Source organism: Gouania willdenowi, chromosome 1 (assembly GCF_900634775.1).
Source record: "Gouania willdenowi chromosome 1, fGouWil2.1, whole genome shotgun sequence".
In the NCBI taxonomy this organism is placed as follows: Eukaryota; Metazoa; Chordata; class Actinopteri; order Blenniiformes; family Gobiesocidae; genus Gouania; species Gouania willdenowi.
Window position 1 is genome coordinate 5,329,941 of NC_041044.1, and position 16,069 is coordinate 5,346,009.

A 16,069-nucleotide genomic window follows, 5' to 3' on the forward strand; every position below is an offset into this window, starting at 1 on the left:
TTCTTTGTTAGTTTCAGTTTAGATTGATTTTGCGTGCTTTTGTTGTCATTTTAATAGTTTTTTCCTCCTATTCTGTATGTTTTTTTTATCATTCTACGTGGTTTTGGTATCAAGTTGTGCATTTACATTGGGGGCCGCTTGTAATAAGGCACACGGCCGCATGTGTGCCCTGGGCCACCACTTGCATACTATAGTTAGTCAGACGCTGATGGCTGATGGTGGTGTGTTTAAAGGACTCTTTAGGACAAGCGGCTTCTGTCCATTTAAAGAAAGGTTGTTGGGAAAAGTGCCTCTTATAAGATTTACTACAAATGTTTCTCAGTGAGGAAGAAAAGGCTGTTGTTCAAACTTGGTGTGTCACTAGGAAAAAATGCTCAGTCGGCCTGGGCCTCAAACAGCATGAAAAGAAACCAAGTTACCAGAAACCATGACTTCTAACACACTGTAAAGACTTTTTGTACGAGCAGTGGAAGGGTTCTCATTCTCCTTAATGTGTCTGTTTTTAATTAGTTTTATTTTGTGCAATTGTTGATCGACCTTGCTAGTTCAGTGGTTCTCAACCTTTTCAGCCCATGACCCCCAAAATAGAGCGAGGACCCCCACTGTAGCTGAAGGTGGTTGAACACAGACATGAACATTGAAGAACAGTCATGTGGAGACAGGACCATCTATAAGGGGGAATAAAGGGGAGAGATTTTTGGGGTCCATCCATAAAGTCAGTAAAATGATGGTCCATTGTTCTATGAATCTGTGATAACCACATTTATTTATTCATCTGAATAATATCCACTGTTATACAGGATGTGTATTAGTATTGTGCCATAGTATATAGTCATTTTTATTATGTAAATTCTCGTTTTAATCAGAAATAAAATGGGTTAAAAGTGACCAAAAAAGGTGGTGAAATGGGATTTTAAAAACCACAGAAATTGGTTAAAAGTTCCAAATCAGACTAAAGTGGCCAAAAACGGACAGAAAAAGTGGTTAAAAGTGTTCAAATTGACAATAATGGCTTAAAAGTAGCAGAAATGGGCATAGGGGGTTTGGGGTAATGTAATTTAAGAACTGGGAACAGTTTAAACTGGCAAATAATGGGCACAGCAAACTGTCAATGTGGTTAAATTTGCAAGATTAAGTGTTAAAAGTGACAATATTGGGTCAACATATGTGACATTAGCAGCAAACATGCAAACAATGATGTTGAAGTGTCAGAAATTGGAGTAATGTCGCAAAAATGCTTTAAAAGGAGCAAAAAAATGGCAAAAAAAGTGATGAAAATAAATTAAAATATGGCAAGTTTGTTGTAGTTCCAGAAAAATTGTAGAAAATAAGCAAAAATTGGCTCAAATTGTTCATAAAATAGTCATAGTTTCTTGAAAGCATCTGGGGACCCCCTCCCAGTGTCTCATGACCGTAAATGGAGTCCTGAAAATTTAGTTTTTCCACCTCTGTTGTCTGGAGTTCTGTTCTCTTTTGAGCTGAGTAGGAATAAAAAGTTGACATATTGACAGTTATTTCTTTTGTTTCACACTATAAACCTGATATATGAATGTTACAATGTACAGTAACAGATAATACAGGATCTAATGCTGTAAATCTCAGGATAAAGGTTATATCTACTGCTCTGTAATAACAAGATCAACGGTCAGAGGATTTTAAAAAGAGAGAAAACATTAACAAAAGCAATAAAGAGGACGATAATTTCCAGTAAATGCTGATACATGCTGTAAAACAATGGGAATACATGACTCATGCTCCACAGCTCCTTTCTTGACCTACTTTATGGAGGCTTGACAAGTTGGGCGAGGCATGTCACTGTCAGCACACGGAACAAATGACTCAGCTTTAGCTGCAGAGAACTGAGCAAACATCTCACCTGGCATCACTGGTATTCACACACTCACACACAACACAAACTATGTGGTAGGAAAGCCCCAACATGAGCAATAGGAAGACAAGCGGGAAGCAGGGTTTCCCCCAGTGCTGTATAGGCGTGGTGGGCCACCGGGCTTTGCTTGTCTCTGTTACCTGGAGCTCACCGCTAAGCTAACCCACCGACACATAAGGCTGGGCTAAGAGCTAACGCTAACCATTGCATGAAAAAAAGAGACTAGTAAAAAGTACACAGCTTACCGTCATCAAACCCTATAGGGCCACAGATTTATTAATGGTCAGATTTAACACTTTTATGGAAGGATAAAAGCTAACATGTCACATCATGTGAAATACATTTTGGTATAAAACTATTGTTGCTATTCATCTGTCCCGACTTGTGAAACACAATATTTTTAATTATATTTTACGTGTTCACAGACAAACCTGGCCTCATTAGACAGTAATGTAAATATTGTGATTATTACCTAAATATCCTGTTAGTACTGCTCTCAGTATATTAATGATTACATCATCAGTCTGACCTAGTTTAATTATAGGAAATCAGTTAGATATTTATCAACCATAACTTTATGTAACTTATTATCAGATATAAAATAAACTAGATTCAGCAGCAGTAAAAACACTATTGTAGTTATTTTTGCTTTTCATGTGCTTTTTATTTTTTTTCAGAAAATAATTGTATTTTAAATGAGGAAATAAATGAATTACATACTATAACACTAATGGAGTGACCCACATGCACAAACATGTTGAATAATTATTTCTTCATCGACTGCTCTTTTCAATCGTAGCTTTGCTGAAACAATCTGATCACAAATAAAGAACTTCTTTTGGTAATAACATAACATGTAGGGGTTTGCCAAAATATCAATACGACGATATAGCACAAGGTTTCGTCTCGCGAGACGTTATTGATTCACTGACGCCAAATATCGATTTTTCTTCTTACTTTTTATTGCAAAATACAAGACATGACGAAAACAATATGTGTGTGTGTGTGTGTGTGTTAAGAAGAGCCACTGTGCAGTATACACTTTGTTTTACGTGGCTGTCATTTATAGGACATTGACTGACAATGTTTTGTGAAATTATTCAGTGCAGTCAGTAATTTCAGAATTTCTTCAGTGACGCAGATATCGTAATGTATCGTGGATGAAATTTCCCGCGATATATCAATTATCGCTGTATTGTGATAATATTGTTATTGTGGGCAAAAATATCGTGATGTATCATATTGCGAGCTTCCTGGTGATACCCAGCCCTAATACACAAAATGACAAAAAAAAAAAAATCATAAAAACGACAACAAAAACACACAAAACACACAAGAATATAGGACAACAAAACAGACAAAAGTGAATCCAAAAAACACAAAATGACAACAACAAAACACAAAACGGCATAACGTACAACATAATATACTAAATAACGACAAATATACACAAAATGACAACAAATCTGGTCAAAAACGGTCCCACCTGATTTGAGTTTAATGTGAAGATAAAAGAAGAAATGTCACGTCTGTATTACATCTTTAGTTTTGTTTCATTACAACTCAATACCACATGCATTACTAAACAATCAGGGCCATTAGAACTTGTTTATTTAATAATATTTAGTCCAAGTTTTATTCTGCGTTCCAAGGGATTATGTTACGAAGCGAAATTACCTCTTATTACAAAGCTAAATCACCATGGTAACTTATGCTGAATGGTGAGCCTGGTCGGGAGCAGGTTTTGCTCTGGCAAGGATTTTAGCGAGTGATAAAGTCCCGCCTCCTGACCAATCAGTTCTCTTCGAAAGCGAGCTGTCCAATAAAAGATGATGTGTGAACACGTCACTGTGTGGATCAGCATCGATGTCTAAATATTCCCTTCAATCCTTTCATTTACCGATGACATCCTTTAGGAAAGATTTAGATTTATATCTGTTGGACTGATCTACAATCAGCTGATGAAGCCTGTGTCTTGATTGTACACGCAGACACAGGCTTCATCAGCTGATTGTGAATGCATAAAAGCGTCACATTATTTATAAGATTAATCAATTAAATGGGATATCCCATCCAATGGATTAATATGATGAATAATATGACACTTTTACGCATTAACAGTGTCAGCAGCTTCCTGCCTGGGTTCTTTCATTCCTGCCTTTTCTGTTACAACAGTGTTGTTTTTGGTCTGAATTATGGAATAGAATTATTCATAATTTTAAATTTAAGCTGCCAGGTTTCTCTATTGTAGTGATTGGTCAGACGCTACAATCTCAACCCCTTTTATGTGAACGCACACGTACCGAGGCTGAAAACACTTAAATTAGCATGTTGTGATCGACTGTTGTAAAACAGCTTCTCTCTGTTGGTTAGGTGAAGCCCGCTAACATTTTGACTTATCCTCTCATAACTTCGGCATCCTTGAGCTTGGACTACAAAATAAAAGCGAGAAATAAAAATGGCGGATTGCTCGAAGTGTTGGGCCTGGAGTCGATGTCCTAATTTGGCAGTTCCGCTGCAAATATTGTGACGTTATTGTTCAAAAAATGTAATAGAGAATCGAAAAATCAAAACAGATTGAAAAATATGACCAAAACATAATATAAAGATATCTACGGAGCACCTGAAGAGATTAATTTGAACATTTCTGTACTTCTAAAAACTCAAAATATACAACAAAATGCATTTAAGGGCTAAAAAAAAGTGGATTTAGCATGATATGTCCCCTTTAAATGTTATTCATACCTTCAGGTAAAACGTGTGCATAATGATTTCTAACAGCTCATGAATACACAGCACAACTGGTTCCACTCCTTTGTAAAGAGCATTCGTTTTGCCTGAAGAGAATAGTTTAGAGTCAATGGTGTGAGAAATGATTGCTAAAGCAAACCTATGAAACAGATTTACAAATAAATCATTTAGTGTTAGTTTAGATATGAACAGCATCGACTCATCCAGAGTAGGTCCTCTGATTTTCCGTGATTGCTAAAAATGAACTGAAAATACAGAATTCACTTCCTGAAATGAAAATGGATTATGGCACTATTGTTACATTTTACCCACAATCAAGCAAGAATTGCAATTTCAATTTCACCTCATGTGAGATAGAGAGATGGAAATATTAATTCTCGTGCAAAGTTGGATGTATAAGGCGGTGTGACAGACTTAGGGGTGTAACTAAATAGTCAACAAACGGTGCGACATGTAATACGATATAGGGCTCAAGATAAGAAAAACTCACGAAACAATACAGAAAATGAAAAAAAATTCCCAATGAAGAGAAACAAATGTGTAACAAACCTTTGATGGTGAAAAACTATTTGACTCTAAAAGTGTGGCTCCTGTTTGGAGCACGTAGCTTTTTATTTCCCAACCATCGTCTCAGTGATGTGGGCTCTAAATCAGTGGTTCTCACACTTTTTGGGCTCTAATCCCCCCTCTCTCTTATTTCTGAATCCAAGTCCCCCCCTTTGTCCGACTACAACATTTTGCTTTGAAAACTATTTAAAAACAACTATAGATCATAATGATGGTATGAAAAAGTGATTACACACATTAGACACTTTATTTGTTAATTTTCCACTCTGTCTCTCAAGATGTAGTGCCATCGCGTACCCCTAGGGGTACACGTACCCTAATTTGATAAACACTACTCTAAATTGTAATGCACTGAAATTTCGGCCACCAAAAATGTTTCGCCGATAATGGCTGTTCAGTGCATTTTTGGTTATTGGCCAAAACACTTTTCTCACCAGAACACGCCGACCGAAACAGGATATTGTGAGCAAACAATCTGAAAACGAGCAACTTGTCCGCGGACTCACAGAGCGGCTGTATTTAAACACATCTGAGCAATAAAGTGTTTTCTGAGCAAAGTTGAAAAAGCATGTACGTGAGATTTATGTTTCTGTCACTTAGACACTAGTTAAGTGCCCTCTGTTAACACGGACCCCTACACTGTGATGCGTGGCTGTGCATTGGCAGCTTGAATGTGGTTTCAGAGTCAGTGCACGTTTTACAGAGATGCTCTGATCATCATCCTGACTACTGGTCCACATTATAAAGACCATTACTTGGATGCGATTAAATCAACACACATAAGAAAAGTATACACAAATACATTGTGTAGGAGCCATACAGGTTGTTTCGCACACGTTTATAAATGAGGTTCATGCATGTGAATGGGTATCGTGCACGCACTCAGAGTATTCACGCTTCTGCACCACGGTGATTGGGCGTGGCACGTGGGAGTAGTTTATATTAGTACGTGTGCTCACCTGGGGGGGTGTTTTGTTTGGCTTGCATCATGCTGGTGGGGTGAGCTTGGGACTGCAACTTTCTGTTGACCGCAACATCCTGTGATCCATCTACAATCTGCACTGTCATGAGGTATCTGTAAGGCAACCAATGCATGCTACTAAAGTAAGTGCCGATGTCTCCAACGCGATCTGGAACAGTAAACCTCTCAACTCTGTGCAATTGTTGGGCGTGCGTGTCATCACAGTTAAATCCCTCCTTGCTTAGCCTACATGGCATGGAATAACTGGCTTTTAGTCCATATGCCACAACACATTGTAGGAGTTCTTCTTTTTCTTCCGCAACTTGCTTTGTCCTAGAACGCCTCCTAGGCTATGAATCAGCACTAATGATACGTATGTAATCTCATGGGGCAATGTCAAGAATTTGCAGTCGACCTGTTTTGGAGCCAAAATCTCAAGGTCAAAAACCAAAATTTACAAGTACAAGTTTGATGCTTACATTTATGAAAAGCTCATCTCAAGTGAAGTATTTTATTTCGTTGGACCGAAGCTGTACTACCTACCAGTCAAAAGATCGGTAGGGGACAAAGTTCATGACGTCACAAAAAGGGGAAAAAAAACTTTTTCCCAGCAACTTGGCCACTGGTTCCCTTGAACAACATTTCCTTTCAATGTGTGACCTTGACCTTCGCTCAAGGTCATATTTAAAATCAAGAACTCCTCAGAAAAGTGAACAAAGAGAGACCTCAACTCTCTCAGGATGACAAAGCTCGCCCAAAAATAAAAAAGTTCCCTATAACTTGGCCACAAATTGGGATACAGTGCTCCGACTGGTACCATTGAATAACATTTCCTTTCAATGTGTGACTCAAGGTCATATTTAAGTTCAAGGTCAGTCTTCTGTTTTTCCTGCATTATCACTTTCTTTTTTTTTTTTATCACTGATATCATACACTATGAATTTTCCAATTTTATTTATTTATTTTATTGTAAAACATTGAAAAATACCTGTGAAACAATACAAATGTGTTGTATTCACAGCACATGAGGTAGTTATCTCAAAAATACATTTAAAGTTTAGAACATTGCTGTCTAAACACTGAATTATATCGCTTCCTTAAGTCTTTCATTTTTCACATTTTAAAAACAAATAAAGTGTCCCTCAGGTTCCACTGTAGAGCTGTTTGGAGCTCTTTGACAAAAATAAATGGCACAGTCGTATTTTGGTTTTACAAATAAATTAAATCACAGGGTTTGAGGTAGATGACAAAATATTAATCTACAGAACAAAACTAACAAAACATCTTACAATTTAAGTGTCTTTGTAATGAAAAAATAAAAACGCCCAAATGCAGCTTCTTTGTGGATATTTAAATGTAAAAATATTATTCTAAAAATAACGCAATATCTACAGGATAAAAGCTAAAGGTCAAACATTCTAAAAAAACAATAAAGTGCATCATGTGTAATGTTTTCATAAGTCAACGTGTAATGACAGATTGAACATGACACAGGTTAGTTGCATGAATTAGGAGAAAAATAAAGTTCCCATTTTTAATATCTTATGGTTTCATTTATTCAGACAACTGTTTTTCAGGAACTTTGATCTCCTGACAAGTTTTGACTGTCAACTGCCAGTCCTCTTCAGAGGTGTCAGCTGATCACTTTGATGTGAAAAACAGAAGTCTGAATAAATTCAACCTTAACATATTATTAAGACAAGAAGAACATGCTGGAGTTATTTCCTACCTTTTAAAATGACTGCTAGCCTTCCTTATTAAGTATTTAAGAAGTGTTTTTCTAACTGGTAGCTCTTCAGACTATACAGTACCTATGAAGTAGCTGACAGTTTCACAAAGGTTGGCGACACCTGGTTTAGGGTTTAATGACTTGTAATGACATCTGTTTAGAGAAAGCTGATGAAACAATGAACTTGTTGCGCCAAAGTAGCTTTCAAACAATGTATCTATACAGTGAGTTGTATTACTGTATGAAACAACGTGAAATGTGTATTCACTTAAATGACATTGTCCACAGGTTTGTACCCAGGGAACTTTACTACAGACGTCAGTAGTCGTTTTATCACGAATCAACCTCTCAGTGTCTTTCCCTAAATGCTCTGCATCCACAATGTTATAAAGAAATTGACTGTTTGCAAAAAATAAAAATAATAACGTAAAGCAGCACATAATTTGTAATAATGTGCTGCTTTACATAAAAAGTGTTCCTTGAGAAACAGTGTTCAGGTGGGCGGAGCCAGGTAGAAACCCAGAGTTTCTTTGATAAAACCTGCCAGCGAACAGGTTTAGTTCACGGACAACGTTACCATGGTAACATACTCAGAGAAGAACATACCTCGCTTTCAGGAATGGGATACTCAAGTTTGAACATAACCCGCTTTTTGGAACTCCCCTCAGGTCATATCTCCAGTTATAAACAAATGGGTCAGAGTCGAATCCAATGTTCACGGTAGTTGCTCGTTGTAATGCCCCGCCCATCAGTTGCATAATGTATACTGTAAAAGTAGCAGCTTCTAACTAAAACTAAAAGTGAAAGAGAAAGAAAAGCTCAGTGCATCGCAGCAAAGTTCCTAAATCTGTTGATACGTGTTACTTATATAAACAGGTTAACGTTAAATAAAGGACTCAATATAAGCCTTTAAGTGATTTATTTATAATGTCTCCAGCTGTTAGCTTCACAGCTCACATAACTATTGTGTTAGCATTCACAAACTGGCCACAGTAAATCTCTTACATATAAACCCAGAATAAGTGTTTATTGGCCAAAACAAATACAATTTGTTTTGAGAAAATAAAGGTTATTAAAAAGTAAAATAATCATCATTATTAATTTAATAAAAACACAAAACTTAAACTAAACTAAAGGTCACATTATAAATGACTTGAAAATGAAAAAAATGAGCATTAACAAAATTCTTGAACAAATTAGAAAGAAATATAATAAGAGGATGTAAATAAATAAAAACAAATAAATTATGGTAAAATCAGAGATTTGGTTTTAAGAAGTGATTCCAATTGCCAAATCAAACTCAGTTTAGTTATGGTTAGTTAAGATTAGTTAGTTAGATTATTGTTCAGTTCTCTACTGTTCTATTGTGTGGCCACATTACCTATTTCAAAAGATTTCACCTTATTTAATGATTTAATGAAAAGTTACAAGTAACAACATGTAAAATTGTCAATGAAAAGTTTAATAAAGATGTATTTTGGAGAAAATAGCATAATAACAGTGAAATTCAGGAGCAAAACATCTAAATACATTAAATAGTTTGAGATTAAATAAGACTGATTATTTCATTCAGGAGTAAACCTTATTCCTGGAGGTGCTACTGCAGATATAGTTATGTTAAGGTTTTGTGTGATCCAAAAGGTAGTGTCAGCAGTTTGTTTTTATTTAGTTTGTGGTAAATTAGTAAATCGTGGCGATATGTGTACGTGAGAAAAGGTCAACTTGGCGACCCGGGGGCCACATGCGCTCCTCTGTCAGATTTTGTGTGGCCCCCAAAATACATACAGAAAATGATGGCGTAAACATACGACATGTGTATTTTTACTATCATTTTGAGAGTCATTTTTGTGTAAGTGTGTTGTCCTTTTGTGTATTTTCCTATACTTTTGCATGTTTTTCTGCCTCTTTAGTGTGTTTTTGTTGTTGTGTTGTATATTTTTCTGTCATTCTCTGTATATTTCTTGTTCTGTTTGTTATGAAACCATTTGCATATTTTATTGTCATTTTGTGTTTTTGCGAATCATTTTTGTTTATTTTTGTAGGCCTTTTGTGTATTTTTCTGTACTTTTTCATGTTTTTCTGCTTCTTTTGTGTAATTTTGTTGTCGTTTTGTATATTTTTCTGTCGTTCTGTGTATTTTTGTTGTTCTGTGTGTTGTGAATCTATTTGTATATTTGTAATAATAAAAATGCATTGCATTTATATAGCACTTTTTATTGTTTTTTTATATCATTTTTGTGTATTTTCGTTGTTCTGTTTGTTAGGAGTCATTTTGCATAGATGTCTGTTGTCATTGTGTGTTACTGGAGTCAGTTTAATGTGTTTTGCTTGTCCTTTTGTGTATTAATGGAGGACTTATATTTGTGTTTGCGTGTTTTTTTAGTCTTTTTGTGATTATAATATGGGGTTCCAAAAAATTGGACCAAGGACCACATCTGCTCCCCGGACCGCCACTTGCCTATAACTGATTTTGATGTGTTTTTTTTTTTTTTTTTTTTGATAGACAGACAGACTGTGTGTAAGGTTGACAGGTTTTGTTCTCATTGGAAGCATAGCTGACGTGAACTGTTTGAACTGGAACCTGTTGCCTTTACACCGGTGGTTCCCCTCCAACCTTTTTCTAGTTCTAACCCCATTTTTATATCACAAATGTCTGGCAACCTCAGAGACTTTCTTTCTGTAAAACTAGTTTTTTTAATCATGTTTGTTATAGTATGTTATAAATACAAAGTGACATTATAAATTAAGCTCATAAAACTGCTTTTTATTTGAACTAGATTTATATCATAGAAAGTGAAAGTATAGAATACAGTTGTTCGAGAAATGATGTGGTGTTTTAATTTGAAAGAGAATAACTGTCCCTTCCTGCACTCTATATCTATTTCTGTGACATTATTGTCAATATTGATTTGCATATCATTGTATATTTGAACCATTATTTTATAACGTTAACTTGGGGACGTTATTGCGTTATGTACAGTAGGGCTGGGAAATATGGACCAAACTCATGTCTCAATATTTTTTTCTCAAAATGTAGATACATGACATTGATCTAGATATTTTTAACTGAGCTAAGTCTGACCAGAAAAAACAATTCTGGGTTAAATATGCAAAATGCCACACAGACACATTTATTAACAAACAGCAGCACAATATGTGCCACTTTTGGCTTTTTCTCCTCTAAGGGACAACACGTGTTAGTGAGTTCTGTAGCGTAGCTTTTTTAGGGGAAGGTCTGGTTTAGAACGCACTCAGTAATCCATCTAACTGCTTTTTATGCTGTTCTGAGAAGTAGTGAAAGCAGTGACTCCTAAAACAAGTATTTTAATACAAAATAAGTTATAAAATATATATCTCAAAAATATGAAATAATTGTAAAGAAGGATACAGTTTGACTGTACTCTTTGAATAATATTAAATACTTAATGTATGCTGTTATTTGTACTGTGATTATATAAATAAAAACAAGTTAACAAAAGAGACATAGGCGACATCGTCATTTTCTATATCGCTAAAATAGAAAACTTATATATCTTGAATCACGATATATTGCTGAGTGCTAATGTACAGTACATGCTCATGCACATCATGACAAATAAAAATCCTTGAAGCATTTATTGATTTTAAAAACAACGCATTTTTTTTTAAATAAACGCATATTTACATTTTTTTTTATTTTTTAAGTTTAAATTAAAAATATTATCAATTTTAATCAGTAATGTTTTGATATTTTAATATTACTAGACATTTCAGGCGACCCCATTTTATTTCCAGGCAACCGCACATGGGGTCACGACCCCAATGTTGAAAAACCCTGCTTAAATACTCTCTTTTCTGTCTTTCTTACCTTGCTCGCCTCTTGGATGAGCTTCCTCACCACCTGTTTGATGTGAGGCCCGTTTTCTTTGGGGGGGTGGGTGTGCATGGCCACCCGGGTCACCCCTTTAAACTTGGCCCCACTGGGCCAACCGATGTCCAGAGGCGGGACCTCCGTGTCCGACATCTGGGGCCAGTAGGTGGAGTGGACCCCGGAGTCATCGTCCGCTGTCACCGGTCCTTCCTCCCCCTCGTCCTTCCCTGCCCCAGCGGGTGTTTTGGTCATACTCACACTTTCGCTGTCATAACGTCTAAAAATGTTCAACAACAGTCGTATCTCTTTGGCGGACAGGAAGTCCTTCATGTTGTCTTCTTTGAGTCGTGTTTTAAAAGCTCCGTCGCCATTCTTCACTAGCTCCTCGATGGCCGCTCGCTGCTCCTCGCTGTAGAAAAACTCCGGCCTGGACTCCGGGACTTTGTCTCCGATGTGTCCGTCCTCCATACACATGAGCTGGGACTCGGCCATGGCAGCAGAGAGGGTCGCCCCAAGTGGAGCTCCGAGGTCGGCCGAACACCAGGAAACCGTCCCAGCAACAGTGACTTCATTCCCAGCGTACGTCACTGGGAAAGTTTCTCACCTGCTTTGGAGGTGGGACCTGGAGGTGAGCCGTGGTGCGTTCAAGGTCACCAGAACGCAACGGTTCACACTGCAGTGATTGAGCACAAAAAGTGTCGATATGGACTTGTTTTTGATATTAAAGTTGTTGTGGCTGTTAGGTAATTTTTTTTTAATACGTATAAAAAATGATAATAATGTTAGGGTCTGTGAAAAAAGTTACAGGGTGTTTAGGTAAAAAATGTAATGCAGCAGAGTTTTCCCAAGACAATTCTGTTGCCATGGTAACGACATCTGGTATTTTCTATTCTCACTTAGTACTTCAGAATACATATCCTCTAAAAATCCCCAACAAACTATTCAGGCAATAATTTTAAAATGTTCACTTCTAAAAGTTAATATAAAAAATGTGTAGTAAAAATGTGTTCTTGTTTCATTTCTGTTTGAGTTTTTTTGTTGTCATTCTGTATATTTAATCATTTGTGTGTTTTTAGTGTCATCGTTGTGAATCTTTGTTGTCACTTTGTGTAATTGTGTTGTCATTTTGTAGACATTTTTGTATGTGTTTATTTTCATTGTGAATGTTTTTGTTGTTTTTTGTTTGGTTTTGGGGGCATTTTGTGTATCTTGTGTGCTTTTGGAGTGATTTCTATTCATTTTGGTTTTCTTTTAGTGTATTTTTCTGTCATTGTCTTTGTTCTTGGAGTCACTTTTGTGTAAATGTAAACTTTTAAAATTTGGGGTTTCTGGACTCATTTTTGTGTAAACCTTTAAGCCTTTAATGTACTATTTTCTGGCATTTTTAGTGTTTTTTTATTCATTTTGTGCATTTGCTTTGGGGTCTGCACAAAATGGTGTTCATTATTCAGTATAGCAGATTTTTGTCGTTTTTTTTTTTTTTTTACTTAATTTTTTTTAATGAACACAATAATCTTGTTTTAATACAACTGATTAAAGTGATGTTGGCTGATAGGTGGCATTTTTGATATGTATAACACATGATTAATCAACTTTGACAAAAAAACAAAAAAAATGTTAATAAAAATAGTGTTAGACTAAAAAAAAAAAATCGTGTTTTTAGGTAAAACTTCAATTCAGCAGAATCTTAAAAGCGTTAGATGTCATAAGTTATTATGAAAAATAAAGAGTCAAAATATGTTCATTATTTACTGTTTTTGGAGTGTTTTTTGTTGATATTTTGTATATTTATATGTGTGGTTTAGTGTTATTTTGTGGGTTTTTCTGTTTTTGAGAGATTGTGTGTATTTCTGTCATTTTGCATATTTTTGGTGTTTGTGTGGTTTTGGAGTAATTTTTCTAAAATCTTGTGTGGAATTATTTCTATTCATTGTGGTTGTCCTTTAGTGTATTTTTCTGTCATAATATTTGTTCTTGGATTCATTTTTGTGTATTTTTGTATATATTTTCTCATTTTCTTTGTTTTTGTTGACTTTTACCTTTGGTTTGCTGGAATCATTTTTGTTGTCTTTTAATGTATTTTTCTGGAATTTTGTGTTTTTTGAGTAATTTTTTTGTGCATTTACTTTCTTTTGTGGGGGCCGCACAAAATGACATGGCAACAGGTGTTAATTATTCAGTTTTCATTTTTTGTAACGATTATATAATAGTTATCTTGTTTTATTAAAACTGAGCTATCAGCTGCATTAAAAACGTTCCTTTATTACAGCCATATAAAAGGACTTTAATAGGAGGATTTTTTACACGTGAAGCAATTTTTTTCTAAAACTCTGCAAATGCAGGGCCGCGGGAAGTGGGGGTGTCAGCACCCCTGAGTGGCGAGAGGGACATAAATGTAGTATTTATTTTACTGGCATGTTTTATTTTACGCGTGTGCGTGTATGTGTGTGTCAAATAATGTTGATATAAAACACAACCAGTAGTCAATGTGCAACCTGCCAATTAAATGGTGAATTTAAGCTACTCTATAAAAGGGTTCAAATATTTCTAAATTTGATTCTGAAAAAGTCAGTGCCTCTGTACGTTTTGTTTTTTTTTTTCATGGAAAAACTCCACAACAGATATTTTGTCTCATTTTGACTTTATTTATTCTGTATGCTATAATATTTCCATAACATGTTTAAGACTGTGTATCTGAAGCGTTCTCTCTCTCCCTCAGGTGATGAACAAGAATGGAAGTGCAGAGTTTCAGATCTCCACTAACCACACCTTCACTGTGAGCCCAGAGTTCATTGGCTCCAGGTTCCTGCTGAAGATGAGAAAAACGGCTGAACAACATCTGCAGGTGTCAGTCCAGAAGGTCGTCATCTCTGTGCCTGCAGAGTTTGATGAGAGGCAGAGAAACTCCACCATCAGAACAGCTAAGCTTGCAGGTTGTTAAAGCCTCTGCTGTTCAGATCCCACATCTTAGCTGAGATATACTCTGTATGTTGGAAATATTCTCTATATACCAGTTATGGATCCTGTTCCTGCATCAAGTCCCAAGCTGCTGTTTTTCACTTATGAAAACACAGGAAGATGGCAGGACTGTCCTTAGTATTCTGTGTGCTGGAGTACCCATCCATCCATCCATCCATCCATCCATCTTCTTTCACTTATCCGTAGTCGGGTCACGGGGGAGGCAGCATCTTAGAGTTGGGAGCTACTGGGACTAGCCGTGTTCCTCTTACCTATTGTAACTTGCTGGTAATAGGCGTAGTTGGTGGTTTGTTTCCCTTTGTTGGGAGCAACAGGTGGAAGGAAAGACTGTGTTGGAAGACGATCGGGGGTGGTGGGAAGGACTAGTCTTTTCTTTTGTTGTCTTATTGGTCCAATCGGGGGGGAGAACTACTTTGCCATCAGATTTGTTTTCCCCAGGTTTATTAGCTAAACTAGGGTGATAGTGGCTGCCGGTTCGAAAACGTAACAGGTTTTCTTGATTGCGGATTTCTACATATTCCTTATTTTTGTCCGCTATGTATTCGTCGATCCGATTGGATTTTAACTTTTGGCGATTGAGAAGTTTCTTTTCATTGTTTAATTCCTCATTAAGTTTTTGTTTTTTCAAAGACTCTTGTTGTTTCACCTGCTTTTTCAGGAGTTCTTTGTGAGTCAGCAAATCCTGTCGACGCTTCTCATCTTCCCGTTTCTGTTTGGCAAGGTGGGCCTGAAGTTCTTTGACATCATTTTCTTGCTGTTTTCGCTGATGAGCAAGTTCTGTGACCCTGCATTGAGCCTTTGTTTCCAACTGCTGTGCCAAACCTTTCTGCAACGACTTGATCTTATTTGCTTTATTCTCAGCCAACACTTTTTGCTTTCTTTTCCACTCATCGTCTTTGATTCGTTTGAGTCGTTTAAATTCCGCTTCATGGTCCTGTTTCATGTTCTTATTTATTCTTTTAAGTTGATCTGACACCAAATCAACAGGTATCTGTCGTAGCTGCTTGAGTTTTTGTTTTTTAGCAGCAATTTCTGCCTGTTGAGAATCTTTCTTATTGATCCAATCTTTGATTTGAAGGGATTCCTGTATTTCTCCCTCTAATGCTTCCTTTTTCGCACGTTTTTTCTCCCTAGTAAGAAGTAAGTTTTGTTGGGCATTCCACTTTGTTTCAGCCTTTTTGGCCTCCCTAGCCATTAAGTGTGACTGAATACATTCCTGGTCCATTTCTGCATACTCCTTTTCACAACTCTTTTTCCTATCTTCTTCTATTTGCACCTGCTTTTTGCGCTCTTCTATCTGTGTTTTGATGTACTTAGCATTTTCAGTGCAGTTTTTGTCTGTGT

The 16,069-nt window shown here is 36.4% G+C and overlaps 1 protein-coding gene, 1 long non-coding RNA gene and 1 pseudogene across 2 annotated transcripts; 2 read left to right on the forward strand and 1 right to left on the reverse strand.

The window, feature by feature from the left end:
• The window catches only part of LOC114464237 (protein FAM83F-like), a 28,591-nt pseudogene extending 16,192 nt beyond the window's left edge, over positions 1-12,399 (reverse strand).
• Positions 2,339-11,229, forward strand: LOC114464318 (uncharacterized). The gene is made up of 4 exons (XR_003674176.1): positions 2,339-2,349; positions 5,663-5,668; positions 10,687-10,689; positions 11,022-11,229. It is a non-coding gene; the product is annotated as an uncharacterized LOC114464318 (long non-coding RNA).
• Positions 12,187-15,120, forward strand: LOC114464307 (heat shock 70 kDa protein 13-like). Its single transcript, XM_028448347.1, has 2 exons — positions 12,187-12,374; positions 14,466-15,120. Exons 1-2 carry the CDS (start codon positions 12,198-12,200, stop codon positions 14,685-14,687), a joined length of 399 nt encoding a protein of 132 aa, XP_028304148.1. The 5' UTR covers positions 12,187-12,197; the 3' UTR covers positions 14,688-15,120.
• The last annotated feature ends 949 nt before the right edge of the window (positions 15,121-16,069 follow it).

What these genes read in the sequence shown, in the direction of transcription:
- LOC114464307 (XM_028448347.1), top strand. Translation starts at nt 12,198, where the DNA reads ATGTGTCCGTCCTCCATACACATGAGCTGGGACTCGGCCATGGCAGCA. An exon ending in TTTGGAGGTGGGACCTGGAG is followed by an intron (nt 12,375 to 14,465) that starts GTGAGCCGTGGT and finishes TCTCTCCCTCAG; the next exon opens with GTGATGAACAAGAATGGAAG.